Raw genomic sequence first — 27,728 nt, forward strand, 5'->3', positions numbered from 1 at the left:
GGTGCTCAACCTACAGCCCGTGGGCCATACACAACCCACCAGAGCATTTCATAAGGCCCACTGTCTGCTTCGACCCAATATACTACTGGCCAATTCATTAGCATTTTGTCATCATGTTTACATCATTTTAGTTTACACAAGTGTATAAATAGACAATACTGTACATAGGTTGTTTCTATCTAAAAACATACAAAACGAGCTGAACTGAAAATATAAACCAATACTGATGATTTTAAATCTTATTCAAACACGTAGAATCTGTTTGGCCCATTCAAGATTGTGCTTAGGTTACTCCTGGGGGAATTCTGTATCACTGCACATGTGCATAATTAATGAGCCTCACACAATTTTAATTTTTTGCGCAGAAAAAAGCTTCTGCTGGAATGTTGCTGCAGTTCCACCTTTTGCTCACCAGAGGGTGCTGTGGCAATAGAACACAGCAACCGCTCCCAGCCTGCTAGGGAAGAGAAAGAGCCTGCCTTCTTTACAGCGCCTGTCTGGCCACGTCAGGAGACAGGGGCTATTGAGAGACAGAGTGCGGCTGCTGGGGGGGTCAGACAGGCTCATAAGGGCGAGTGGGGGAGGACAGACTGGGGCTGAATGGGAGTGGAGGCCCAGGGCCACAGGGGGAGGCAGGTGCAAGGCCACATGGGCAGAGCGGGAGGGGGTGCAGAGCTACAGGGGAAAGAGGCTGGCTTAATGGGGGCCCAGAGACACATGGGGATGGGGGAGCGGGGTGCAGGACCACAGGAAAAGGGGGGTGTCTGAGTGGGAGTGGAGGGACACATGGACTGGGGGTGCAAGGACACATAAGGAGAGGGCAGATGTGCCTGATTGAATGGGAGACGCTAAGGGTCAGCCAGGGTCTGCATGGGGGAAGCTCCCTAACAATCCCTCCCCGCCCCTCAAAAAAACCTGTTTCATACTTTTCCCACCAACCCTCCAAGTTCACACCCAGACTCCTTCCCAGCAATTACTTCCCTCTCCCTCAGCTCCTCTATTACCTCCCTGACTCTGAGGGATGCAGAAAATATGGTTCTGTATTGAAGTTTAAATGAATTATTACTCAGAGTTCTGTATTAATATGCCTAGTAAAGAATCTATTTGTCAAAAAACATTTTCTGAATCTTTTTTTATTACCTGTATTGTTACAGATATATTTGCTGACAGGTATTTTGAAATAAATGACCAAAAATAATTGAAACCAGTGTGATTATATTGTGTTATTTTGACAAATAAAATATGCAGAATTTGAAAATATTTTGCGCAGAATTTTTAATTTTTTGGCACAGAATTTCCCCAGGAGTGTTAGGTTTATATGGCCCGCCTGGGTAATAAGGTTGCACATGACTGGCCTACATGAACACTGCGTTCATGGCAAGCTGGGATGTAAATCTACCCTGCAATAGCCTGCCACACACTAAGGGCTTATCTTCACAAACATTTAGACTGTGGTTAGCTGTGGTGTGACTACCCCACGCTAGTCTGCCAGGGTCTAACAGTTCAGGCATAAATAGTTTGTTAGAGCACTTTGATCTAGTCCTCTTTGAAACAGGACTAGATCAAAGTGCATTAGCAGATTTTTAATGAGCATCAGCTGGGTCCACACGAACAGTTAGACTGGGCAGACTAGTGCATGCTAGATTCACACAGCAGCTTGCTGTAAACTAAATGTTTGTATAGAGAAGCTCTTAGCATCTATGTGAACCCTGCTGCTGCACACTAAAAGTTCCCTTCTGTGCTTCAGTCTACTTCCTTTTCAAAGCGGAGTAGATCAAATACTACAGAACTTTTAGTGCATGGTAGTAGGATCCCCACTAGCGCAGGGTAGAGTTACACTCCAACTTACTACAAATAAGTGTGTTTTGTGTAGACATGTCCCTTATAAACAGAACACATATTTCACATCTCTAAGCAGATTTATTTGACTTAGCTCAAACCTAAGCAGAATTGAAGGATTGTATTTTGTTCCAGAGCACAGGCAGCCAAGCCTTGTATAATTTTCTTTGATGAATTTGATTCCATTGCCCCTCGACGAGGTCATGATAATACTGGAGTGACAGACCGAGTGGTTAACCAACTGTTGACTCAGCTGGATGGAGTAGAAGGCTTACAAGGTAAATAATTTAGCTGTTTTGTTTTTTTGTTTGTTTTTTTTTAAGGCATGAGTTCAACACATTAATGATAATCTCTTACTTTTTTCTAAGGGGTTTATGTGTTGGCTGCTACTAGTCGTCCTGATTTGATTGACCCTGCTCTGTTGAGGCCAGGTCGACTGGATAAATGCCTGTACTGTCCTCCTCCTGATCAGGTGAAGAAACAATATACTGCACCACATATGAAAGGGAAAAAAATCAGAATAATGAGCGGGATTCTCCACTGCCTTGTACTTTGTGTAGTCATGTACACCTGAACAAAGTGGACTTGATTCACCATTGCATCGCTTCAGTTTTACACCTGTGTAACTTTACTAATTTCTATGGACTTGCACTGGTGTAAAACTGGAGTAATGCAGAGTGAATCAGATGCAATGAATGTAAAACGGGGATAAAACATGACCAAATCAGAGTTATGGAGTTTTACGCCTGCTTTGCACTATGTAATTGACTATGCAGTGTTCAAGCAGTATAGAATTAGGCCCAGTATTCTTGGGTCTTGTGTTTGTAGAAAGAATGTAGCCCTTCAGATGTTTGTAATCCCATTTAGGAGACAGCCATATTCAATTTGATTTGACTGGTAGTGTTAGGTTTATTTTCTCCAGATATTCTTCCATTGTTTTCCACAGATGTAGGGCCAATCATGATCTTGTGGATAAAGCCCACATAAAAGGGGCTTTGCTTACAGGAAATACGTAGGAGCAGGGATTGTGGAGATTGAAATTTGTCATTTCCATCTGCCAACAGGGCCAGGGCACCATTTCACCTGCTGTTGCAGGGCATAATGAGGAGTAGAGTACACGACATTTTGCTTCCCCATGCAAATTAGTGACCCAGTGTTTTCCAGAGCAGGTAGGCATGGAGTCCAGCTGTTTGGGCTTTCCATTACCTGCCCTACATGCAATGGAAACATATTTCATCAGCATTTGGACAATTATGTACTGATGTAAATGGAAGGACTTTCAGTGACTTCAGTGGATTTTGGATCAGGGCAGTAGAGATTGCAGGATTTGTCTCTTTGATTGATTGCCCCTAATTATAATGGTGAATATTCATTAGCAAATTATTTGGCAAGTTTAACAGATATCACCCCATTTCATTCGCACATGCACAAAGATAATCCTATGCACTAAGAATGCAAACACATTCTATCCAAATATTTTTCATTGCTATTTCCATAGGACAGAAAAAATGAGCTCTTCATTCCAACAGGGTTATTTCCTTTGTCTGGACACTTCTTTTCTTATGTTTAGAAAGGTGAAAACTGGTAAAAAGGCAAATCCAGTTATATTTACAAAATGTGTATGAGACTTCATCTTTAATGGTGTATTTAAAAATCTTGGATATTGATAATATAATTAGAGAATGCGCTCAGAGAATTCATGGCTCACTGGATATTTTGTTTGGCAGCATTTTTCTTAGAAAAATTAAGTGTAAGTAGTAATGAGCATATGCTTGTATTTGAAAATAGATTGTGCAGTATTTCCATATATGTACTATTTTAATTATATGAGTATCCCCTTCCAAAACCTACATTTCTTCAGATTAGTTTGACCCCTGAGAAAATGCTTGAGAGAATTTATTGTCAAAGTACTGAATAGCAGTTAGAAGCAGGAAACAGATGACTTTACCTTTTTTTTTTTCATTTTTTTTTCTTTTTCTTTTTAGACTTCTCGTTTTGAAATCCTAAAAGTCCTCAGTCATTCTCTGCCTTTGGCAAATGATGTGGACTTTCAGCATTTGGCAGCAAAAACAGAGCACTTCACAGGAGCTGATCTAAAAGCTTTACTGTACAATGCCCAGTTAGAAGCAATACATGCTAGCTTGGGTTCAAGTTTACCACAAGTAAGTGCACTTAAAGTATATAAAGGATTTCCTTAATTACTGCATTGTGTTACAAATATATTTTAGAGAGGTTAACTTTACCCAAAAGAAATTTCTGCCACTTTTGGCAAAATTATATTTAAAAAAAATGTCTCCTTTTCCTATAATTTCTGTGATCTGTAAACTCGGACAGATAGTTTAAAACTTATTCTATATTTGTAGCTTATTAAAATTTTTATAATTTCCCTGTGACAAAATTAGTTTAATTTTTTAAAGTATTTTTGCCATTTAGAAAAATGTTGGATTGATTTGTTTTGGTCTGTACCCATGCATATTGAATGAGAGAAGTGACAAGACAGAATCCAGTAACCCCTCACATGAGGGTCAGGGAGCATTTTCCCAATGTTAGGGTACTAAAAGGAGTTGACATACCTAATAATATCAGCATGGACACCTGATAATTCTTCCTTGAGTAGTGTCCCCATGGGTGCTCCACTTCAGGTGTGCTCATGCCCCTTTTAATCAGATTATTTTGGTAGTAGTGTCTCTTTGGCCCATGCATGCATCATATAATTCCTCATGCCCCACTCTGAGGCTATATAGGGGTGCACAGGCAAGCCACTCTCCATGGCTTCCTTTCCAAGTTGCTTAGCCTAGGTACCCTTCTTTAGTTATTATATTTACATTTTATTTAATAATTTAGGGTGACTTTTGATCTCTTTCCTCATTGGGGAGTGGGACTTTCCCCTGTCAGATTCTGTTGTCTTGTGGTAAGCCAGGCTCTCTGGGCTTCAGGTGGTGCATTTCTTGCTGGGCGGCCATCCCGGTCAGCGATGGGCATTCTTGTTGTGTCCACTGCTTGGTTGAATCTCATATCCCCTAGAGTGCTCCATCTGCTCCATCTTTAAAGGCAGGGTAAGAAAAAATCGGGAGCTAAAATTGAGATTCTTAATAATGGAGAGTTCCCTCCAACAAGCCTCTGCTCCAGGCCAGGAGACCCCACCAGATATTGGCTGCTGAGTTAACACAGGGCCCTGTCAACTTCAACACATTCACCTAGGTCTACCCAAGGTAAATCCACTGAGAAAACCCATAGAAAATGAAGTCATTCTCCACAGAAAGAGTCCACTTCAAAAATACCTCTGTTCCCAAGGCTGCTTTGGAGACCTCATGTCCCACTCTGGGTACAGCTGAGGCACCAGAGGCTCTCTGTATCAATGCTATGCCTGGGGCTCCAGGCTAAGCAGAGAAAAAGGCCAGCAAGCATGCCTAAGTACCAAAACCTTCAGTGCTGCACAAGCAGGACACTACATCATCAAAGCATTCCACCTCTAAGAGAACAGTTCCATGATTTCTTCGGTACCATCTGCATATAAGTTGGTCACTAAGACAACTTCAGTACTGGGAAAATGCCATACCTCTCATATGGTCTCGGCACCCCCTAATATCACCTCATCAGTACCATCTACTTTGACAAGAGTGGACTTGCCAGAGCAGCATATACCCTTGGTACTGACAACGCTCTTCAAACCTACCCGCTACCACAGAAATTCAGATTCTCGAGGAATCTACTGGTTTTGCAGGAGCTGGAGTCTCCCTTGTTAATCAGTATTGCAACGTTATCAGTACCGCGACAAGCACGGTCACCAAGGTGAGATCTTTTCCTGGTGCCACTTGGCTTTCCAACACGTTCAGAGAGTGCTGAGGCTCCCCCTCTTGAAGAGCAGGAATTTTCCTTTCATTCAGATAGTTTTATCCAGGATTCCCTGACACTTCAGACGAGATTTCCATCCTGACACTTTTGACAAGAGAGGGATTTGCACCAAAGATGGGCCTGTGTTCCACTGACCTGGTTCAAGCACCAGTGAATGTCACTCAGATGCCTTTTGTCCCTCCCCATTGGCCATACTGGGATTTTTGGGCTGTGTATCGTCCACAATTTTCCCATGCCCCTTGTCTCTCTTGCAGGGAGTACGCCCCTACTCCAATTGCTCCTCCTTCGTTATCTCAGGAACAAAAATCCTTTGAGAAGCAGGAGGCCAGGACACTTAAGAGGTTACTCCACAAGCAAATATTCATTTTTCCCAGATGAAGCAATTATACCTTCCTCACCAACTGTGGCTGATGACTTCAGATACTTCCAAGAGTTAATGAAGCTCATTGTGGCTTCCCTCCAGATTCCCCTAGAAGAGGTCAGGGAGCCACAGCATAAGCTCTTGGACATCCTCCAGTGGATCCCTCTACCTGAGTTGTCCTGCCTATTAATGAGACCCTGTTTGATTTTTGCCAAATCCATCTGTCGGACCCCTGCAACAATTCCACCAACATGTAAACAGGACAATAAAAAAATATTATATTCCAGCTAAAGACTGAATTTCTGTTAACCCATCTGACACTGATCTCCTTGGTTGTGGAGTCAGTGAACGAATATGACAGACAACGTCATGCGAAGGCCACACCATGTGATGAGGACCAAAAAACCATGATCTATTCAGCAGAAAGACCTAGTCATCCACAACACTTCAATTTAGGATCGAGAACTGTCAAGCTCTCATGACTAAATGCAATCATTCAAATTACCACCTTTATTGAGTATCTGCTGGCTGATCAGTGTGACCAGTTTCAGGTTGCTATTAATGAGGTTCAGCTGTTAGCTACAAGCCTTTTTGGACACAGCCTACGCTGCCGCTCTATCCATCTCTATGGCAGTAGTCATGCATAGGGATTCCCCTCTGGATTTCCAGTTGAGGACCTTCCCTTTGATGTCTTCAAACTGTTCACTGAGTCCACTGGTGAATCACTGAATACCTGTAAGGATTCCAGAGCTACATTGCAATCCCTTGGGATTTACACACCTACAGACAAATGTAGTAGATCCCAAACCACTCAAAGATCCTACCCTGCTTCATTCTCAGGATTGCAGAGACCATATGAAACCACTCAGGAAAAAGTTGAGGGTCCCGAGAAAGAGACTGCCTGATCCCTCTGCACCTGCTACTGAAACAGCATAATCTAAGCATCAGTTTTAATGGGCTGGTTGAAGACCCGGAACTATTCCCCAGCACCAAGCTGTATATATACCATTGTACCCTCCTTCTACTCTTTTGGAATCTTTCTTCCACTTTCTTTCTGCATAGGAGAGAACGACATCAGACAAATGGGTCTTGGAGGTTATAAGATCAGGGCACACTATCCATTTTACTTCCCTCCCCTACACCCACTCCGTTCCCTATCGCTCTTCATGGACCCCTCTCACAAGCACCTCATAAAGCCAGAAGTGGATGTGCAAACGGATGCTGTAGAACTACAAGGAGTCCGGTGGCACCTTAAAGACTTACAGATTTATTTGGGCATAAGCTTTTGTGGGTAAAAAAAACACTTCTTCAGATACAAGATGTTTTTGTGGATACAGACTAACTAACTAATATCCCTCTGCTAATTGGCTGTAGACTAGTTTCTATTCTGCACAGAGGGAAGGGATTTTATTCCAGCTACTTTCTGGTCCCAAAAAAGAACGGAGGATGGAGACCAATTTTGGATCTAAGACTCCTACACAACTTTGTCAAGTCTCAAAAATTCAGGATGGCTTCTCTTGTACCTAAATTCCATCATTACAGCCAGAGGATTGGTTTTTAGCCTTCAACCTTCACGTTGCTTATTTTCGTATCACAACTCACCCATCTCACAAAGATTTGAAATAGGGCAGTAAGTAGCCCCATTGTCACATCAAGTGATGGTTTCTTGAGGAAAAGGCATACACAAACATCTTTAAAATTTAGCAGCATCTTTTCCTCTTAATAGAAACCTTGACAAACGCCACTAATAATGGACCTGTTACTTTTCAGCAGTCTTTCATCAGCCTGGAAGGAAATGGTACAGTACAGGTTGTGTGTGAAGTTCTGTTAACATCTTATATGCTTAGTGAGTGACTCAGGACACAAAACAATGAAATAAGGCTTTATATTTTATCTCCACAAATTATTGTTCTTCTGTCTGCTACGGAAGCAAAAAGTTCCAGCTAAATCTGAAGAATTTTCTCTGCAAAATATTTAGGAATTTCCTCACAGTGGAGGAGGGATTGCTAGAATCGGCAACCAAGCAGAAATAACCCAAATTAAATTGTTTGTTAAATATTAATTTTAAATGACATAGCAAATTGCTGTTACGTGTAAATAAATTTAAAGCCTCTGTCAATGGTTCTCATTTTGTTCTTGTTTTGTTCCAGGATATCAGTTCTAGCTCAGACAGTGATCTCAGTCTCTCTTCTATGGTTTTCTTAAACCATAGCAGTGGTTCAGATGATTCAGCAGGAGATGTAGAAGGAGGGTTGGAGCAGTCTCTTATTTCCCTAGAGATGTCCGAGTTGTTTCCTGAAGATTCAAGGTCCAACATTTATCGTCTTTACTTTGGAAGCTCCTATGAATCAGAGCTAGGAAATGGAACTCCTTCAGAACTGGTAATTTGTCTCTTTTTCTATAATTGACATTTATTCTAAACTTTTTTAGGGGGCAATATAAAAATGTACAAATTAGGATATTTTGTGTATGAAAACAGATACTGTGAATTAAAAGACAGGAACAGTTACAGTGCTTCTACTTCTCTGCAATTTGACAGACTCTTAGATCAAGATATGTTATAATTAAGTAAACCACGTCCTAACTAGTTCTTTTTATGTAACCTATGTGTTTTCCCCCAAAAAAATCCTCCCAAAGTAACCGAGACTGAATAGTACCATATTACAGAACCATTTCAGTCAGCATAGAGTGCTGGCCAACTCACAATCAGAATGCTGAGAATGCCAGCACCCGGAATGTGGCAGTTTCCAATAAGCTATTCCATCAGTGCAGTACTTTTGGCCAAATGGGTTGCTTCTGTGGAGTAAGAAAATCTTAGCTGCAGTTATTGATTGGACTTAAGGACCAGAATTTCTATAGTTTTGTTGCCACTGCTGTTAAACAAGTCACCTAAGGAATTTATTCCTTTATTTGTGCCAGACTCGGGATTTCACCATAATGGTACATAAAGCAACCATGAATGGGTAACTTATTTTATTAATGCTTGTCCTACTGATGCCATATATCTATGGGCTTGTTCGTTATAATTCACATCAGACACACATGAACAGGTTCAACATGTGGTGAAAACCAAAGAACAGAAATTGTAAAAAAAAAAAAAATTGAGAATATATTTAAGAACTTGTGTGATGCAGTGAACAAATGAAAACATAAATTTAATTTTTGAAACAGGATCTGGCATCTTTATGAAATGCATGGATTTTATAAAAAATATTTTAAATCTTGAAAAACTTTTTTTAGGCTAAAGCACCTCTTACTGATTAAAATCTTTTTTTTTTTTTCCATTGTCTTCCAATTGGCTCTAGGTAATAGGGGTTTTCTAAAAATCTATTAGAGGTCTTTGTACAGGAAATAAATATTAATCATTTTGAAGAAAGCTTGGTGATCTGAAACTGTAACAACCTGTTGTCAGGCTGAAATCCTAACTGACTAAACAACTTTCCTTTAAATTCCAACTAAATCATTTAGGGACAATATATTCAGGTAGCCACTTCTTCCCAACACATATAGCTAGATTCTCAGGGGAGGCATAGTTCTTTGGCAGCTCTTTGCTTCCATTCATTCAAGGTCACTTGAGGTATAGTTTTAATTGTGTTACCATCGAAGTAATAATATAATCTTATAACAAAGCTTGGACAGTAATATTCAAAACTGTTTTCTCTATTTTTAACCGTATGGAATACATTTTGTTCATATTTACTGAAATCCTAAAACCCTCAAAATAACTTTGTTTACCATGCCTCTTTCGAATACAGTAGAGCAAGTATTACACTACTTGCAGTAATCCCACAAGATCTAGGTATAAGTTGCATCAGGGAAAATTAATAAAGTATTTAGAAATAGTTTATAAATATAATGTTAGTCAGTAGAATAAACTGCCAAAGGCAGCTGTACAATCGCCATTACTTGAGGTATTCAAAGATAGACTTGCCACAAGGCTAAACTGACTGTTAAGGGTGGTTTAGAGATAATAAATTCAAACCTGCTATGATACAGGGAGTGAATTGACATGATACACTAGAGGACCTTCCAATCCAAATGAGTCTGTTCAGATTTTGGAAGATGTTTTGACTTGAGGGAGTTCAAATATTTTCCCAAAACACAAAATCTTTTCTTTTTTTTTTGTTTTACTTTTTATTATGTCAAAGTTACAATAAGACATTAACATACTTCATTGTACATTACTTATTCAGGATCAGGTTAATATTCAAAGAATCTAGCGAAAGATTCTGGCTTGCTGGCTAAGGAGCCCTCTTCCTCTGAGTATGCTAAAAAGGGAGACCACATTTCTAAATACTTATCCTCTTTTTTTATGCTTCTCTTGTATACGTACTTGATTCGAAAACTTTTTCCATTATAAAGAGACTCCATATTTTACTATACCACAATCCCATAGGAGAAGTCACTTTTTTCCAATAATATGCAATACAAAATCCTGGTAAGATTAAAAAAGAAATGAATTTGTCATTCTGTTTAAATGTAGCTCCTTTACTGGTGCATTAAGTTAGAAATCAGAGAATTCCTGGGAAGCTGGCATTTTGTTATAAGATGAATTTCTTTAATAATTTCCTCCCAAAATCGTCTTATTTCTGAGTGCCACTGCCACATATGCAAGTGTGTTCCCCTTTCTCCGCATCTCCTCCAGCTAGGTGCATTCCTAGTGTAAAAAACAATGGATCTTAACTGGAGTCAAATGCCATCTATACAGTAATTTATTTTTAAAAAATTATTTTTGAGCTACACACATTGAAAATGTATATCCCATTTCTCATACAGAGACCCACTCATGTAGATTAATTTTTGTCCAAATTCATCTCCCATCTTTTATTTTCTGTTTTTAAATCATGTGATCATTCTGTTTTTGATTTACCTTAATCTCTTTAACTGCAATATTTGTTTATTGCAAAATTTTATTTGGTTTCAACTTCGATTTTTTTCACTTTGGGTAGTGCCTGTTGTTTTAGTATAATAAAGGTTGACTAGAGGCTTCTCAGTGTTTACCCTCTAAAACAGTTGTTCTCAACCTTTTTGGGCTCAGGACCCATTTGTAAATGTTTATGGCCTGTCACGACCCAGTAATATAGTCTGAAGGTGGAGGCCCTGGGGAAGGGGGTGGGGGATTGGATCTGCCCGGCACTCACCCCACAGTGGTGACTCCTGCAGCTCCTGTTTTGTGGGGCTGGCTGGGCTTGGCTCTGGGCATTGCAACTTCCATGGTTGCAGCGTCACTCAGGTTTGGCCCTGCTCCCTGACTGGACCAAGTTTGTGTGAGTGGAGTTGTGACCTGGCTCATGGGGTTGCAGTGCCACTCACTCAAATTTAGCCTACCTTGGGCTCCCATCATCATAACAGCTGGGCCAAACCTGGGAGGTGCTGGGAGCCCAGAGGTTACAGTGCCTACAGCAGGAAGGCGAGCCCAGCCAGCCCTATGGACCAGGAGCCACAGGAGCTGCCATGCGAAACATGCCTTTGAAACATTCTGGTGACCCAGTTTGGGGTCTCGACCCTCATCTTGAGAAACCCTGCTCTAAAATATGGCTGAGTGACTGAGAAATTTTCTAGAAGAAGTCCCCAAGTCTATTTATCCAAAAGTTTTTTCTTTATCTGTTGTTTTCTGGAGAATCTAGTTTGTGTTTCTCTGTGGGGTGCAGAAGATGGCTTCAAAGGGTGATAACAGCTCAAGTACATAAGTATCCCCTCCCTACTAGAGAAGGTATATACAATGCCACAACAATACATACGCAATTGCATTTTTAATACAATGTATTCTAAAGGTATTAAGCCTCATTTAGTAAGGTTTAACTTAATTCAATAAAGTTTTATTTTAATTCCATAAGGTTCGTTCAAGATATTACAGTCTCTCACAATAGTGTATAAAATTTATTATCAAAAGTTTAAATCCTGGTGGATGCGTATTAATACCAAGTATTAATACCAAGAGGAAGTTCAAACCTTATATATGGAATTTTTATTATGCCCCGTGGTCTTCCAGGTATCAGAACCTACTTTCACCAGCCTTTTTTGTACCTAGCATTCAGACTGTATTCTCAGGCAATCCCTCATGTCATTTATTCTTAAAGTAGAATTTAGCTCAATTCTACTTCACCATCTTACTCATGGAGAGCTGCAAACAAAATTATTTTCTTTGAGATAAGATATTGGGACAAATGTCTTTATCCAGGACCATTGTCACTGCAGCTCTACAGTTCAGATGGTTTGGTGCATTGTGTTCATGTCCTCTCTGATGTGTTTTATATTTACTTGTATTAGAATGTAAGGCCTTTGGATAAGGGACTATATTTTTGCGTAAATCTGCAATATAGTATGCACACCTATAATGCTATATAATTAATTGTGCCTGGCATTCTTCAGTAACCGTGACTAAGACTATATCTTTGTCACAAACTTTTTTTTAACACAAAAACATGAATTTAAGGTTTTATTAGCAACAAGTAATGATCTTGTAACTTTCTGAGTAAAACTCCTATATGATTTTTTTTTAATAAACTTGGCTCCATATGTAACTGGATAACCTGATTTTTTTAAACAATTATCAGTAAGCAGCTTAAAATATTTTAAATTACAAAATAAAGTGATCTGTTGACTTTGCTCTTCTTTAAAACAAAATAAATTTGCGTCTTTTTTTTTTTTTTTCCCTTGACAACCATCCAGTCTTAACCATGAGATGACAGAATGCTCTTAAAGGTATAGGGATTAATCTCCAGTGATCACTTCTGAATCCAGATCGCCATTGCACTAGGAAAATGTACTGCTGCTGTTTATCAGGCTGAACCTAAGGGGGATTTTTTTGTTTTTTTTTTTCTCCTTTAACAGAACTTCAAGTTTGTCAAGCTGTAACATGTTTAACTCTTCCACTCTTGTCCCTAAAAGAAAGCTGTATATTCGTAATGTTTCCATGTTAAAACATGGATGAATGTTCAAAATATTTTAATATGTCAAATTTCATCTACATTAATAGCAGTTTTTGAAGCACAATGGCTAGTAATGCAGTCAGTATCTTACAGGACGCAATTTCAAAGGCAGTTCTCTATATAGGGAAATTGATTTTGTTCTGCATTTCTAACACAGTAAATTGAAATACATTTAGGTTTTGATTCAGTTCAGTAAAGTCAACAGGAGCCTTGACTGGCTTCAGTGATTGTTGGATAAGACCATTAGAGATTAAGGCCCCAATTCAGCAATGTACATAGGTATATGAATAACTTTAAGGATATCAGAAGTCAGTGGAACTATTCATATGCTTAAAGTTATGCATGCTTAAGTACTTCTCTGAATCAGACCCTACAGGACTGTCAGAGACTACATGCTGGGGGAATTTCTTTAACAGCTTGGCAGACATTCAAAGACAATCTCTAGGTAGCAGGTCTGGCAGTCCCTGTCAATACTGTGATTAAAACTATGCTTAAACAATTTTGCTAGTGCAGTTCTAGCATGTTTAGGTAAATGGCGATTGTTGATGTGTAGGTAGAAGACAGATGTTAATATAACATCAGAGTTAAGGTTGTGTACCTATGAATGTCATAGTTTTCCATAATTAAACTTTAACATTAATTTAGACTCGCCTGTCTTTCAGATGTTATTTTTGTAATAACTGCAGTTATTTTGATCAAGCTCTTGTATTAAAAAGTTGATATGTGAATTCAGACCCTTATTTTAATATAGAATTTTGTCTGAGAAATTCCTTTAGTTTTATGAAGAAGTGTCATGGTAAATGTTGATATCCCTCCAATGCAGGCACCTTTATTCTCCAGTAGCTGTATAAATTAGATTGGGGTAGAATTTTCAAAAGTACCTAAATAAGTAACTTAGGCACCTATGTCCCATTTTCAAAAATGATTTAGGGGGTGATTTTTAGAGGCACAAATGGCAGGTGATTTTCAAGGAGTTTTTCAAGAGACTTTGGAGTGTAAATGCTTAAGTCACTTTTGAACATTGGATTTAGGAACCTAAGTCATTGAGGTGCTTTTGAAATGTTTTTATATAGATAGATAGATAGATAGATATAGATGACAGCTGTATTAACATACCTTTTGATACTTCAGAGTTCTTGAACTTCCTAATATGCTTCAGCTTTGGAATTATATAAATTTTCTAAAGTCTGCAGAGAACTTAGAGTGATGTTTAAATTATCATAGTGAATAGCTTCAAAACTAACCATGTAAACTTTCCCAGAATTCAAAGCCCCTAGTTCTTCCTACTGTTGGGATGTGCCACCCAGTACAGCTTGGACACACCATCCAAGTTGTACTGATGTTGCATCCCCAAGAGTCTGAATATTCAGAGTCCACCTCAGAGAACTCTGGTTACAAATAAGTAACCTTAATTTCTTCTTCAAGTGTACTCTGCACATTCACACTCTTGAAGTGCACCAGCTGGTGCAGCTTGGCCTCAAAGAACTCAGGGTACAAGTAAATAACCTTCATTTTTCATAACTAAAACAAATTTGGACTATTAGACCAAACTATTTTTGAAATAGGGCATTCCCAAAAAGTTAGATATTTCTAAAAGTGAAATACCTCATTATTCAAAGTTATGTATGTTGTCTGAGCCAATGTGTTGGTGCAATGGTGCCTCCTCTGGCCTGCGGATCATTGGCACTTGAACTCATTTAGCCTGGCGGGCTGTTAGTCTATTACTGGTGCCCAGGGATCTGAAGACCCACTCCACTCTTAAGTCCGTCAGGGAGTTGGTAGGGAAATCCATGCCCACCCACTCCACTGAGTTCCAGCTCAGGGTCCTCAAGCTAGATAAGCCGTATCAGGGTTCATTGTCTCCGGCTATGCCCTGAGCTCCTCCCTACTTTCCCGGGGGTTTCTGCAGATTCTTTGGCCTGCTGTTCTGGCTGTCTCCTTCTTGGGTGTTGTCCCTGAGTGGCTCTTCAGCAGCTTGCTGGCAGGAATTCCCCTCCCAAGGCCTTCTTACTCTTCTGATGGTCGCCCCACCCCTTTGCTTCCCAGTCCTTTTATCCCCCCAGCTAGGTTGAGGCTGCTAAGGAGCAATGACCGGCAGTGCCTGTGTTAACCTTTTGGTTGCTGGGCCAGAGTGGAGTACATATACCCTTTGACAATGTCCAAACTAGCTTGTCTGGTTAACCAGATGCTTTTGTGCTGGAAGTCACCATAAACAACACATTTTAGGAAAAAAAGGACTTTTTATTGGTGAAGAGAGAAAGCTTAGGTACACAATTGTGGTTAAATGGAACGTGTATTAAAATCTTAACTTGCTATTTTGGATTAACAGTAACTTAGTGTTTTTTCCCCGTCACTCTAGAGCTCTCAGTGTTTGTCTGGACCAAACTCCATAACCCATGATTTATCTGGCATGACTTTGAGAGATATTGTATCATCACAACCCTCCATGCTCAGAACCGCTTCACAAGAAGGTTTCCAAGAACTTAATCAGGAACAAAGAGAGCAACTGAGGGCTGAAATCAATGCAATCAAGGCCAACTACAGGAGCAAGAATGGAGTATGGCAGTTTTTTTCATATTATTCAATCCTAACATGTTTCCATTAGTTTTCACTCCTTGCCTGTATTTTTTCCTGTTTATAAATTATTTCTGCATTAATATTAAACTGAAACAGAGTAAAGCTAGTGTGTAAAGGTTGAAGACATAGTCAGACAAAATATGCCAGCAAGCTGATTGCTTCATATAGCTACGTTATTCCTGTGTTTTTAATGTCTGGAGATAAATTGAGTGCTATGTGTGTAGTACATTTGAGATAAATATACTTTAGAATAATACTGACACATGTTGGAAAAGATCCCAAAGTTATTGCTATTTATTTTCTCTTTTCAAGGAGGATGTTGCCCCTAGCCAATCAGGATTAACCAAGAACACTTTAATTATTAGTCAGACCCACCTAATGACTGCACTTGAGGACACAAGACCATCTGTAAGTCAAGATGACTGGAAGAATTTTGTTGAACTGTAAGTAGTAAATTATGTTACTAAATTTGTATACAGAGTTGTTATTTTTGAATTTCATGCATGAACATTACATTTAGTTCAATCTTTCAATACTTGTTTAATATCAGCGTTTTGTAAAATAACTGAATTATATTATAAATTATATAATCCCACAGCAAAGTTAATCTTTTCAACACTTCAGAACTATTAAACATTAATAAAACTAAATGTGTAAGGGAAGCAAAATTCACCTGTGTGTGTGTGTGTGTTTGAACATTTTGCATTATCTTCTCTGTTGTTTCTGCTTGTAGTTATTTTGATTGCATCTAAATATTAACTTGCTTAGATTTAGCTTTTCCATTATTTAGACTATTTTATCTTATGGTTGATACCAATAATGCATGCTAGTGGATCATTCTTACTTCAGCTACATAACTGTCTACATAAATCCCACTATCGCTAAAGGAAGTTACCTATTTACCTGAAGAGAACAACTGACTCTTAGAAAATTAAGGTAATTATGCACCTGAGCCAAAGACCACTGAAGATGATGGAAACAATCCCATTTCTATCAATGGGCTTTGGGTCAGACCCAATTTCTACTGTAAGTACTATCTACAGTAGCTACAAGAATAATAAAAAAATCTTCAATTAATGTAATCTATCTTTTTCATATGAATAGAACACGCTTCAGTATATTTCAGAAGCTCCATGTTATAACTTAGTTTTCTCAATTAGATTCCAAGTTACAGCTACATTATTCTTGGATCCCTGAGATCATGTGTTACATGAGCAAAGTGTTAAATTTCTTCGCTCGTGAAAGTATAAAACATTCACATTTTTAATTGTATTCATATTTTTGTTTGCAAAGTGAAACCTTAAATAATTTAACATGCAATTGAATTCTAATGTTTCAGAATACACAAGTAATATTAAATATTTTAGAATCATCCTGCATCTATACCAGACAAGCAGTGGTTTCAGCTGCTTGTTGCAGCAAATAAGTCAGGTGTTTTGGTTTGGGGAGTGGTATTTTTGTCTCAACATTTTTTTGTTCTTTTGAGTTTAATAACTTTTTAAAAATGAGGAAAAATACAGAGAGAAAAGGAGCAGTTAATCTGAGGCAAAAGTTCTATAACAATTTTTAATGTTTTAATCTGCATTTACTATATTTGCATCCATTGACATGATATCATTGCTAAGTTAGACCTAATTTCATAGTGACCTGAGAAAGCTGAAACTGGGAGGGGGGAGTTGGGGGGGGGGTCTTGTGGGACTGTTTTGTTTTGGGTCTGGTTGAAGCGGTGTTAAGTTCAGACCCTTTTGGTGGGCTTCCCTACCACTGTATTTTGATCCCTGATCTCTTAGAGACTGGACTCAGGGTCACTGCTTTTCAGAGCTTGGGAGTATAAGAATTTCCTCTCACAATCTGCTGGGAACTTCACATGGATTTGGAATTACAGTAACTGAAATCTGTTGATCTAGCTGAGGATTCTGTGTAACATACATTTTGTTCTAGTAATCTTATATATCTGCAGTGTTGCTAATAAAGAGTAAGAATGTCCCATCCTGTAGCAAAAATTATTGGAAGGGACTTTATAGGTAGAAATCTTTCATTAGGGTGAATTTATGACCACTCATAGTTTGTTCCTAACATTTGTATAAAGAGGGTACTCTAAAATGTACAACTCGTGCGTTATTCATAGTCACACACACCTGGTTTGGTCTTCATAGGCATTGATGTGTAACTAATGAAGATTTTGAAAAGAATGATGGCATCGTATATTAATATGCTATTACTTATTTTTGTTTCTAGCTATGAGAATTTTCAGCATCCCAAGAAGAGGAAGGGGCAGAATGGAGCTACTTTCAGACCAGGACAAAAAGTGACTTTAGCGTAATAACTTTTCATGTGATTGTAATCACTAAATTGTAGCTTTAAATGTTAGATGTTTAAATTATAAAATCAGAATAAGATTTATATTCATATGGGTTTATTACTGAAGTGACTGAACGATAGGCTTCTTTGAAATTAATTTTAAGTGCTGTAAAATTATTTGACATTTTATTTTGGAAAAATATGTCTTCCTACAAATTGGTATTAAACATTTTGAGACAACATTGGTTACAATGTGTCTAATTGCTTATCTGCCAATGAAGTCCAGATTTTGAACTTATCGTTGTGCAGTTTTTGGAAGGAACTGATTGTTTTATCAAGCTGTCTTCTTCCTCACAACAAATATATGGCGTTTTCTTCACAGCTGTTATACAGTTGTATATCTATAGTTGTAATGAAAAACTTATGGCATCTTTAGGTAGATTTACCAAAATTCTGTGTTCAGGAGAAGCATGGTATTTATTACAACTTATATGGATAAATTTTAGTAACTAACAACACTGGAAATATACAAATATATTGAGCTATGTATGTTATGGTCTTTATAAGTCTAAGGGGGAAACATTCTGCATGTTTGTTGGTAGGTAAATAGTCCAATATATTCTTTCAGATCAGCTATAGATGAATAGAATTAAAAACAAACCAAAATCTAAGTTTACCTTATAAAGTAAGAAAATAGAGACAGGATCGCTTTATTTTAAAAAAGGGAAAAGATGCTTTCATTTTCCAGCTAACTAATCTGAGAAAGCATTGAAATTTTAAGTCTGAAGGGATGACCAAGTAGAAAACTGGGATATTGATAAGCATAGTACAGAACATAGTAAATTGTCAGTAAAATGCTCTGTGGAGTCACCTTCATAGTCAGAGTATGTGTGTAGTTTTTTTTTTTTAAATAGCATATTGTATTTCAGCATCAAATATTGTACTGACAATCTTAAAATGAAAGCAAGTCTGCATCAGGCTCCACACGGAGATCCCCTTTCACTCTGCAGAATGAAACTAGGATTACATACCATGGCTTGCAAAACTTTCATGAAAACTTAACAGTACATACTACTCTACTTCCTCCTCACTCTTTTTAATGAGGAAGTTAATAAATATAATAATGGTATTTTACTTCCTCTCTATCCTCCCTCCAACCCCCCCACCCCAAAAATTCTCTGAGCAAGAGAGTAAGTAGACTGTTACCGATGTGCTGTACTAACTGATGTAAAGATGGTAGAACCTTGATTGGGGCTGTGGGTAATACAGCCAGAGGTCACTATTAGCAATTAGCGGATATGAGATAATCTCTTCTTCACTAATCCTTCAATAATAACTAAAAACTAACAGATGGAATGAAACATGTCTACAGACTGTTTTATTCAGGTTTATGATTATGCTGTACAGGGGACATAAGAAACCCTTAGCCAGCCTGAGGAGAATTCCTCTGGTTCAGGCACTGCATACCAGTCATAGGTAAGGCTAAGATTTAGTCACAAGTATTTTTAGTAAAAGTCATGGACAGCTCACTGGCAATAAACAAAATGTCACAGCCCCTGACCTGTCCATGACTTTTACTAAAAATATCCCTAACTAAATCTTAGGTGCTAGCGGAGTGGGGGGGCGCACTCCCACTGATGCTTCTGCCTTGATCCGTTTTTTAAAAAATCATTTTTCATATATAAAAACTGGTGTGACAGATCAATTTTCTGTGGGTCACAGCAGAATAGCTGTTTTGTTACACATGTACCTAAACCAATAAATACCAGTCTCTGCAAAAATTTGCAACGAACAATGGATAAAAGGCAGGTCTTGTCCCTGTCTGTTGTATAGTTCCAATGTGACTTTCTCCCCCATGTTCACTCTGCATTGGTCAAGAAACCTTTAGATGATTTTAGTCGATTCAAGCTATTTGTGTTTTTAATTCTCTTCTGTTTTTGGAGGTTAATCAAGGACAGACAGCACTGCTATGTGTAAGAGATCCATCCCATATTGTGGTTATCTAATAGCCGCTATCCCACGCTGTAGTTGTATAATATTTCCGAAGGAACTTCTAGGAAGTCACAGTAGCCTCCAAGTACTATATAAAAAATATGTAACTAATACAACATGACCTTGTTTGGATAGTAGAGAGTTACAAGCCTCTTTGGTGCACAATATGGTTTTATTAGCTGCCAACAGCTCAGAAAAGTTACTCTTAGACAACTGCAGGGACAGAATTTCTCTGACTCCCATTTGGATAGCAGTCAAAAAACACGCCAGTAAGTCTGCATATTAAAAATGGATCAAAGACATGGTGTTCTAACGTTAACAGAAGAAAATTTCCTTAGCAAAACACAGGTAATTTAAAAAAAAAACAGAGGTAGTTTAAACCAGATGGAAAGTCTATCGTCCATCCTGTGGCCTCACAGGAGAATTACTTGTCTAAATGCAGCAGCGTGCATCCCTTGTCTCATACTGAGTGACATTAGCTCTCATGATACTACTACTACTGTTCCCTTGCTCCATGCAGCACTGCCTGTGATCAACACTCCAAGCTTGCCTTGTCTCATGTATGCTATTGTGCAGAACAGAAACAAGCACAAATCACAAACAGTGCTGCAAGGCCGTCTCACTGGTACTGGAGAAGCAACAGTCAGCAGCCCATTCAGTACCAACATTAGCAGGAGAACACATTGCTGGACATTTTAACTTAAAACCAACATCTTGTGACCCTCTAATGTACATGAACTCTTGGGGAATTATTCCTGTCTATGCCTTCTTAAATCCTGGTAAACCCTCCTTGTAACTTCTATCACATTAAATTTTTCTCCTGGGCATGACAGTGTGACATTCCTTACATATCCATCCTCCCAGTGCACACTGACAGACTCACAGAAATACCTGTACCTACCTCCAAGGTGGATAAAAATCAATGATTTTTGTAAAAATAATAATAATAATGGATTTTTTTAATTTAAATCGGATTTTTTTTGATAAAATGCTTTTTGAGGAAAAAATCTATCTATCTAAAGATAGTTTTAATTAAGATACATTATAGCTCAAAGATATCTCATCATGAAATTGGGATTATAAATTCTAATTCTATACTATGAGACAATATATTCATGTTATGTTTAAGAAAAGTTTTGTAAATGAGTTCCAATAGTTCATGGATTAGGGACCCAATTTTATGGGGTTCCAGGGGCTTCTGTATAGATTATTTAGGTTAATCTTTATCTACCCAATGGAACTAAGTGCTAAATCTAGAAGATACCATCAGAGATGCTTAGTTTTGCAGTTCTCAAACTGTGGAGGTGTATATCCAGAGATAACATGCTTGTTAACAGCCAGAATGTTTTAAAATAAATAATATATATATAGGTGAGAAATAACAGACCTCAACCCTATTGTCCCTCTGCAAATTTGTGTGCATGGAGTCAGTCCCTTGCCTCTCTCTAAAACTGCAAAGTTTCAAAAAGTTCAGTGAATTGAAGACTGTTAGGGGCGGAACAGATCTGGATAAGAAGTCTGAAGATAAATGTGAGATGGGAGGGACAGACAGTAGAAACAAAAGTGAAACTGTTTAAGCAACATATTCCAGAAGTCTTGATCTTTCTGAGTATAGCCTTCATTGATTTGAGATCTACTATACCATTCTCTCACTAGAAGGGAAAAACCTACAATGGCAGCAGGCTGTAAAAGAGACCCAGTTTGGGACTCATCTATCTCATAGGTGAGGTTTTTCGTAGGAGTGGGTGGGTGAGATTCTGTGGCCTGCGCTCTGCAGGAGGTCAGACTAGATGATCAGAATGGTCCCTTCTGACCTTAGTATCTATGAATCTCTGAGTTGTGAAGAATACGTATTAAAGTTATAACAACCAACAAGAATGCACTTTTATGTATCAGAGGTGTAGCTGTGTTTGTTTTTGTGGATACAGACTATGAGGAGTCCGGTGGCACCTTAAAGACTAACAGATTTATTTGGGCATAAGTTTTCGTGGGTAAAATACCCACTTCTTCACCCACTCCATGCATCTGAAGAAGTGGGTTTTTTACCCACGAAAGCTTATGCCCAAATAAATCTATTAGTCTTTAAGGTGCCACTTTGATGTAGAAATCCATGATTAACCAAATCTTCCTGACTAGTGATTCAAATAAATCAAATCCACCCTGCCTATCTCCAAATTAATTCTGGAAAAGCAGCAGTTAAAATAGCTTAATAAATAAACATGTACCTGTTTTTTGGTATATGGGGCTCAGCAGATATGAAGGTAAAATCTCTGTATTGACCTTTTAAGCCACTCATCTGTTCTGGAGGTACAGAGCACTTTTTCTAAGACCAGTAATAAGCATGATACTCAAGCCAAGGTTAAAGTATTGATTAAAAAAAAAGAACATTATGCTGTGGTCTATCTGAATCCTAGGGTTTTCTTCTCCATGTCAAAAATACCATTGTCTCAGCCCTATATTAGGTAAGGTGCAGTCAGAACAGTCTGCTCTGCACTTAGTATGCTTTACATAGCCAATGCACAATTCAAATATTAACTAACTCAGATATGGTCTACACTAAAAAGTTAGGATGACCTAGCTTCAGCACTCAGGGGTGTGAAAAATCCACACTCTGGAATGATGCAGCTAGCCTACGTGACCCGGCACTGTAGCAGGTCTAGAATTCTTCCCTGGACCTAGCTACTCCCTCTTCAGAGGTGGATTACCGATGCCATTGGAAGAACTGACCCCCTTCAGGTAGGTCTACACTGAACCCCTACAATGGCACAGCTACCGTTTTGAGTTCAGACACCCTAATTCTCACAGCACCTGGCTGAAATAAGTATTACAGTACTCCCATTTTGCAGAAGACGAAAGCAAAACAGAAATTGTGACTTAGAATATCAGGGTTGGAAGGCAGGTCATCTAGTCCAACCCCCTTGCTCAAAGGGGGCCCAATCCCCAATTCTTGCCCCAGATCCCTAAATGGCCTCCTCAAGGGTTGAGCTCACAACCCTGGGTTTAGCAGCCCATGCTCAAACCACCGAGCTCTCTCTCCCACCTATGTTGATTTTGCTAAAACTGTATCAAAATAGTGCACTTATTCCAAATGTGTGAATGAAAACAGATTTCGTTATTTCCATACAAGTTTGGGTGTAGACGAACCCTTAGGGCAGGAAGCTCTGTCCTTCCTGTTTGTTGCATCGGGTCTGAAATCCGCACTGTAAGGCGGAAAGCCCGTGTCCGGCCACTGTGAAATACTTACACTGCTGCGCAGTGCATGTAAAAGGCAATTCCAACGCCCGTATTGAATCTCCGAACAAACCAGCTCAGAGCCAAGCCCGCCGTGCGTTTTGCCACGACGCCATCTGGGCCTGACACGCGTACGGGACCGGCTCAGGACGCGGCCATCTCCCTGGGCCGGCCGGAGGAGAGGGCCTGCGCCAGGGGCTCTGCGGCCTTGCGTGTCCCGGCGGCGCGGGAGAGGCTCGGGGACAGGCCCCGGCACCTGGCGAGGCGCAGGGCCGGGCCGCGGGAGAGCCCTCGGGGGCTCAGGGCGCTCTGGCCGGCCGCCGGGGCCGGGATGCCGGGCCCTGCAGCTTCCGGAAAGCCGAAGTCAGGGCGGGAGCCTGCGAGGGGCGGCCCTCACCTCAGGGCACCCTGGGCCGGGCGCTGTGAGAGCGGGGGGCGGCGCCAGCCGACGGGGCGGGGCGGCTTGTCCCTCTCCGCATCCCGGCCTGGAAGGCGCCGCCTCCGTCCCTTCTTCCTTTGTCTGGACTCCGGAAGGGCCGCTGTGGGCGCAGGATGAGCAGCGGCGGCGCAGGCGGCGATGGTCGGGCGGCGGCTCTCTCCGCCCGGGGCTCCCGCATCGCCAGCGGCGCCCGGGGCCTGCTGGACAAAGGCTTCGACTTGTACATCGCGGACCCCTTCGACCGGGACCGCAACCCGCGGGTGAGGGGAGCCGGCCGGGCAGAGCCCCGCTTCCGGCGGCGGCGGCGGCGGCGGCGGGGGGGGGGGAGGCTGAGGAGTCCCGCAGGTTTGGGGGCGTCAGTCCCTCCGAGCGGCAGAGCGGGGAGAGGGCGAAGGGGCCCGCGCCCCGGGGATGGGCGCTGCGGAATAACGTTCCCGCCCTGGAGCCGGAGCCGGAGCCGGCAGACGGGAGGGGTCGCTAGGCGGTGGCTGGGGAAGCAGGCAAGGGGCGAGCCATCCATGGGAGCCGCTGACAGGGCCCCCTTCGCCCCGATATCAGAGCCCCGCACAGGGTTGTGTGCCCCCCCCCCCCCCGGTGAGGTTGCAGTTCCCTTATCCCCCTTGCCCACACTGGGAACCGAGGCACCCCGGCTATGGTCACACCGCAGCGGGGGAGGGGGGGGGGTGACTTGCCCAAGGAGCAGGGCTCATTGAACACAGGGCTCCAGAGTCCCAGCTTAGCCCCCTAACCGCTGGAGCCTCCTTCCCGGCGGGGCCGGGGTGGTCAGCGCTTAATTGGTGCCAGGCTCAGCCCTGGATCCGCTAGGGTCGGTAGTTCATAGTCCCGGCACCTGCGGGCTTGCCACGTCCGTTCTGAAAGGAAGAAAAAATATATCTGAGCCCTGGCACCTCTTTCGTTACAAATTAAGCACCGTGCGTAGGGTTCCTCGCGATTCCGAGGCAGGGCTTTAAAACAGTCCTCTGTAAGCTGGGCTGCTGCAGGGTGACTAGGAGTAATGACGCCGGGCGGGAGGGGGAGAGCGAGACGCGTTGCTGCTGCTGCTGCTCGCTGTGGATGGTGCTGCTGAGCCAGTCTGGGCACGGTGGTTCAAGCTGGTTTGTGCCAGTAATACTATGATGACGTTATTCCCTGGTCCGAAATCACCCCAACAAGGAGGTGCTGCTGCTGCTCCTCCTGCCTTTCCCTCTGCTCCCTCTCGGTTTGCATCGTGTCTGAAGAACATGAGCGCGTCTGTTGCACCGTTGCATAAAGAGACCCCTTCCCTGCCCCAGCAACCAGTGTTATGTGTTGTTTGATGTTATATTCCGACAGGATTATGAATAGTCAGTGTTCTGTATCGTGAGAGCATTCATTTGCTAGCGGACAGTTGGATGCTAGCAAACAATCCCAGCTCCTTTGATTCCATGTCCAGAGGCTAGTGGTTTTTCTGATACAAACAAGGTTTCTTGTTGTCCAGAGCAGAGTGAAATGTGTCAGACTATTGGCACAGTTGTCAGCCACAAGCAATCAAAAACAGAATGTTAACTTAAAAATCATGAGAGCTTAAAAATAAAATTTAGGGTTCTCTTTATTTGCCTCCTAGTTTTTGAGCCTTTATGAGTAACATTTTCAAGCTTTTCTCCACAACTAGGAGAACTAGAAACTTAGTTTAATTTTAAATGAAACTGAGATTCTCACATAATCACCTGGCTTCAGGAGTTGAGGCTTTAAGTAAAGCACCAAATATCCCAACACTGATGATAAAATAGCCTGTCACAGTTATTCTCAACTCTGGCATTCTTTCATACTGGACTCTGGCTAACAGGTTTGGGCGACTGAGTTGGAGATATGGTAGTAAATGTTTCAGGCCCTTCCTATAAAGACAAAGGGAATCCAAACTGGATTATTTTTAGATGACCTCAGTTGTTTAATACCTGTCATTTTCTTTCAGGGCATTTTGAATTTGGGAACAAGCGAGAACAAACTTTGCTATGATTTAATACGGGAAAGAGTAAGTGGATATGAATAATTTGGAATTATGGATTTTGACCTATAGAATGGTATTGCAGCTGTCAGTTGAATTTTAATAATGGTGTGTTTTACAGATGAATAATTTAGAACAGAATAAATAATGCCTTTAATTATCTCTAGCTAATTGATAGCATTATGACAAAAAACTTTTTTAAACAACCATGTTTTATACTGAATATTTGTATAGTCAGATACACTTAGCAAAGTAATATAACAATGAAAAGTGTGGCTCTGGCTGAGGGCCAAAACCATTTTCTTTTAAATTTGCCTAAGCAAAATAAATTCAGATTTTCAAAAAATGTTCAAAGTGTTTTTTTTATGTTTAGATAGAAATCATTTAAAGTACTCTTCTCATTTAATCCAAAAAAAATTGTTTGGAGATTATTTTTTTCTTATGAGAGAAATTACTGAGTACTCTATCATGTCATTTGATTCTCTCCTGGTGGAGCCAAAACTCTTACCTAGAATGGAAAGCATTCTTTATGTTGGAATTATGTATTGATTTTAAGCAAAACTATTTTTAAAAAGTGAGTAATTTTCAGTATACCAGTCCAGATTTCAGGCTGCAGTGCTGCACAAAGGCAATTTCTATTATCTGAAAAATGATAATATAAAAATGGCACCTTTTTAAGTGAGAAAATAACTTCTAAAAAAAAGTTGGTTAGCCCTGCTTAGCTAGCACAGCTATGGAAGAATAAACTAGATTTTATTTTGGGTCACACAGCAGCAAAATTAATTTTCAATTGTAGTGCCAGCTTGTGCTTTCATTTAGACTTGTTGACCCATACTAAAAGTCACTGAAATTGCACGGTTGCAATTTGTTCTGCAGAATCTTTATTACTGATGTCAGTAGATCTCAAGGTGAGTTGGCAGGCCTGACAATTTGGGAGAGGAAATATTTTTTTAATAACATGAGATCTGTGCAAATTTTAGCTAGAAGTAGTTGGCCCAGTAAATATGGAACTGCATATTGTCTTTATTAGTCACTTTTCAGACTAGATTCACATTTTAAAATAAAAAAATCTAACCCAGTTGCTTCGGCTGTTTCTTAATTGTACCAGGTAAAATTATTGTCTCCTTCCCAACCAACTGAGAAGCTAAGTTATGCACCATAGGCGCGGACTTCCCCTTTAGCTGGGGGGTGCTTGACTCCGCCCAGACCCCACCCTCACTCCATCCCTTCCCCCAAGTCCCCACCCACCATATCTCTTCCCACTCTGCCCCCATCCAACCTCCTCCCCCAAGCGCACTCCCTCCCTGCTCCTCCTCCTCTCTCCCGAAGCTTCCTACACAAGCTTCCTACACACTACGAGAAACAGCTGTTCACAGCAGGTGGGAGATACTGGGAGAAAGGAAGAGATGCTGGTCAGCAGGGTGGGCAGGAGGTGCTGGGAGGGAGGGGGAGGAGTTGGTCAGCAGGGCCACCAGCAGGCAGGAGGTGCTGGGAGAAAGTGGGGAGCTTGGCTGCCGGTGTGTGCTGCTGAGCATCACCTGCTAATTTTTCTTTGTGGGAGCTCCAGCCTTGGAACACCCACGGAGTCGATACCTATGGGGTGCCCCTCCCTCAGCCCCAAACCTGTCATAGCTCGGGGAGGGGCAGCCTGAAGCAAGCCCCGTCCTGGACCGGCCAGGGGTGGAGTGCCTATCACATGGCCCCAGCCCAGGTTGTGCAGAGGGGAGAGAGAGCTGGGTGGAGTCCTCTCTCCTCGCCTTAGCCCCAGAGCACCCTCCTGCACCCCAAGCCCCTCATTCCTGGCCCCACCCCAGAGCCCGCACCCCCAGCCAGAACACTCACCCTATGTGCCCCAACCCTCTGCCCCAGCCCTGAGCCCCTCATCCCCAACCCACCCCAGAGCCTGCACCCCCAGCTGGAGCCCTCATACCCCTGCACCCCAACCCTCTGCCCCAGCCCTGAGCACCCTCCCACACTCCAAACCCCTCAGCCCCACCCCCACCACATGAATTTTGCTATGTGCACCAATATGAAAGTGATGTGTCACACATCACCTCCATATTGGTGCACATAACAAAATTCATTCCACACATGTGTGGGAAAAATTAGAGGGAACACTGCTGAGAAGGTAATTTAAACACAATTGACCTTTAATTTTTAAAATAATGCTGCACCTTCTGTAAATGTTAAGAGAAAATGGTGGAGATTTTGGTGTGT

The 27,728-nt window shown here is 41.0% G+C and overlaps 2 protein-coding genes across 5 annotated transcripts in view; both read left to right on the forward strand.

The window, feature by feature from the left end:
• The window catches only part of PEX1 (peroxisomal biogenesis factor 1), a 51,107-nt gene extending 33,002 nt beyond the window's left edge, over window positions 1-18,105 (forward strand). For 3 of the 4 annotated variants that reach the window (XM_038392394.2, XM_038392392.2, XM_038392391.2), the window contains exons 18-24: window positions 1,975-2,117; window positions 2,208-2,311; window positions 3,825-4,001; window positions 8,206-8,436; window positions 15,347-15,544; window positions 15,877-16,007; window positions 17,803-18,105. In XM_038392394.2, coding sequence (XP_038248322.1) covers window positions 1,975-2,117; window positions 2,208-2,311; window positions 3,825-4,001; window positions 8,206-8,436; window positions 15,347-15,544; window positions 15,877-16,007; window positions 17,803-17,887 — 1,069 coding nt within the window. In that variant the 3' untranslated portion in view covers window positions 17,888-18,105. The remainder of the gene's footprint in view (window positions 1-1,974; window positions 2,118-2,207; window positions 2,312-3,824; window positions 4,002-8,205; window positions 8,437-15,346; window positions 15,545-15,876; window positions 16,008-17,802) is intronic. The other variant, XM_043509310.1, reaches the window with a different exon arrangement.
• A 5,372-nt stretch (window positions 18,106-23,477) lies between these two features.
• Window positions 23,478-27,728, forward strand: part of LOC119851860 (1-aminocyclopropane-1-carboxylate synthase-like protein 1) — a 29,826-nt gene continuing 25,575 nt past the window's right edge. The window contains exons 1-2 of the mRNA XM_038392395.2: window positions 23,478-23,787; window positions 25,479-25,538. Of these exons, the coding sequence (XP_038248323.1) occupies window positions 23,641-23,787; window positions 25,479-25,538 (207 nt within the window). The 5' untranslated portion in view covers window positions 23,478-23,640. The remainder of the gene's footprint in view (window positions 23,788-25,478; window positions 25,539-27,728) is intronic.

The sequence above is a fragment of the Dermochelys coriacea genome, chromosome 2, assembly GCF_009764565.3.
Source record: "Dermochelys coriacea isolate rDerCor1 chromosome 2, rDerCor1.pri.v4, whole genome shotgun sequence".
In the NCBI taxonomy this organism is placed as follows: domain Eukaryota; kingdom Metazoa; phylum Chordata; order Testudines; family Dermochelyidae; genus Dermochelys; species Dermochelys coriacea.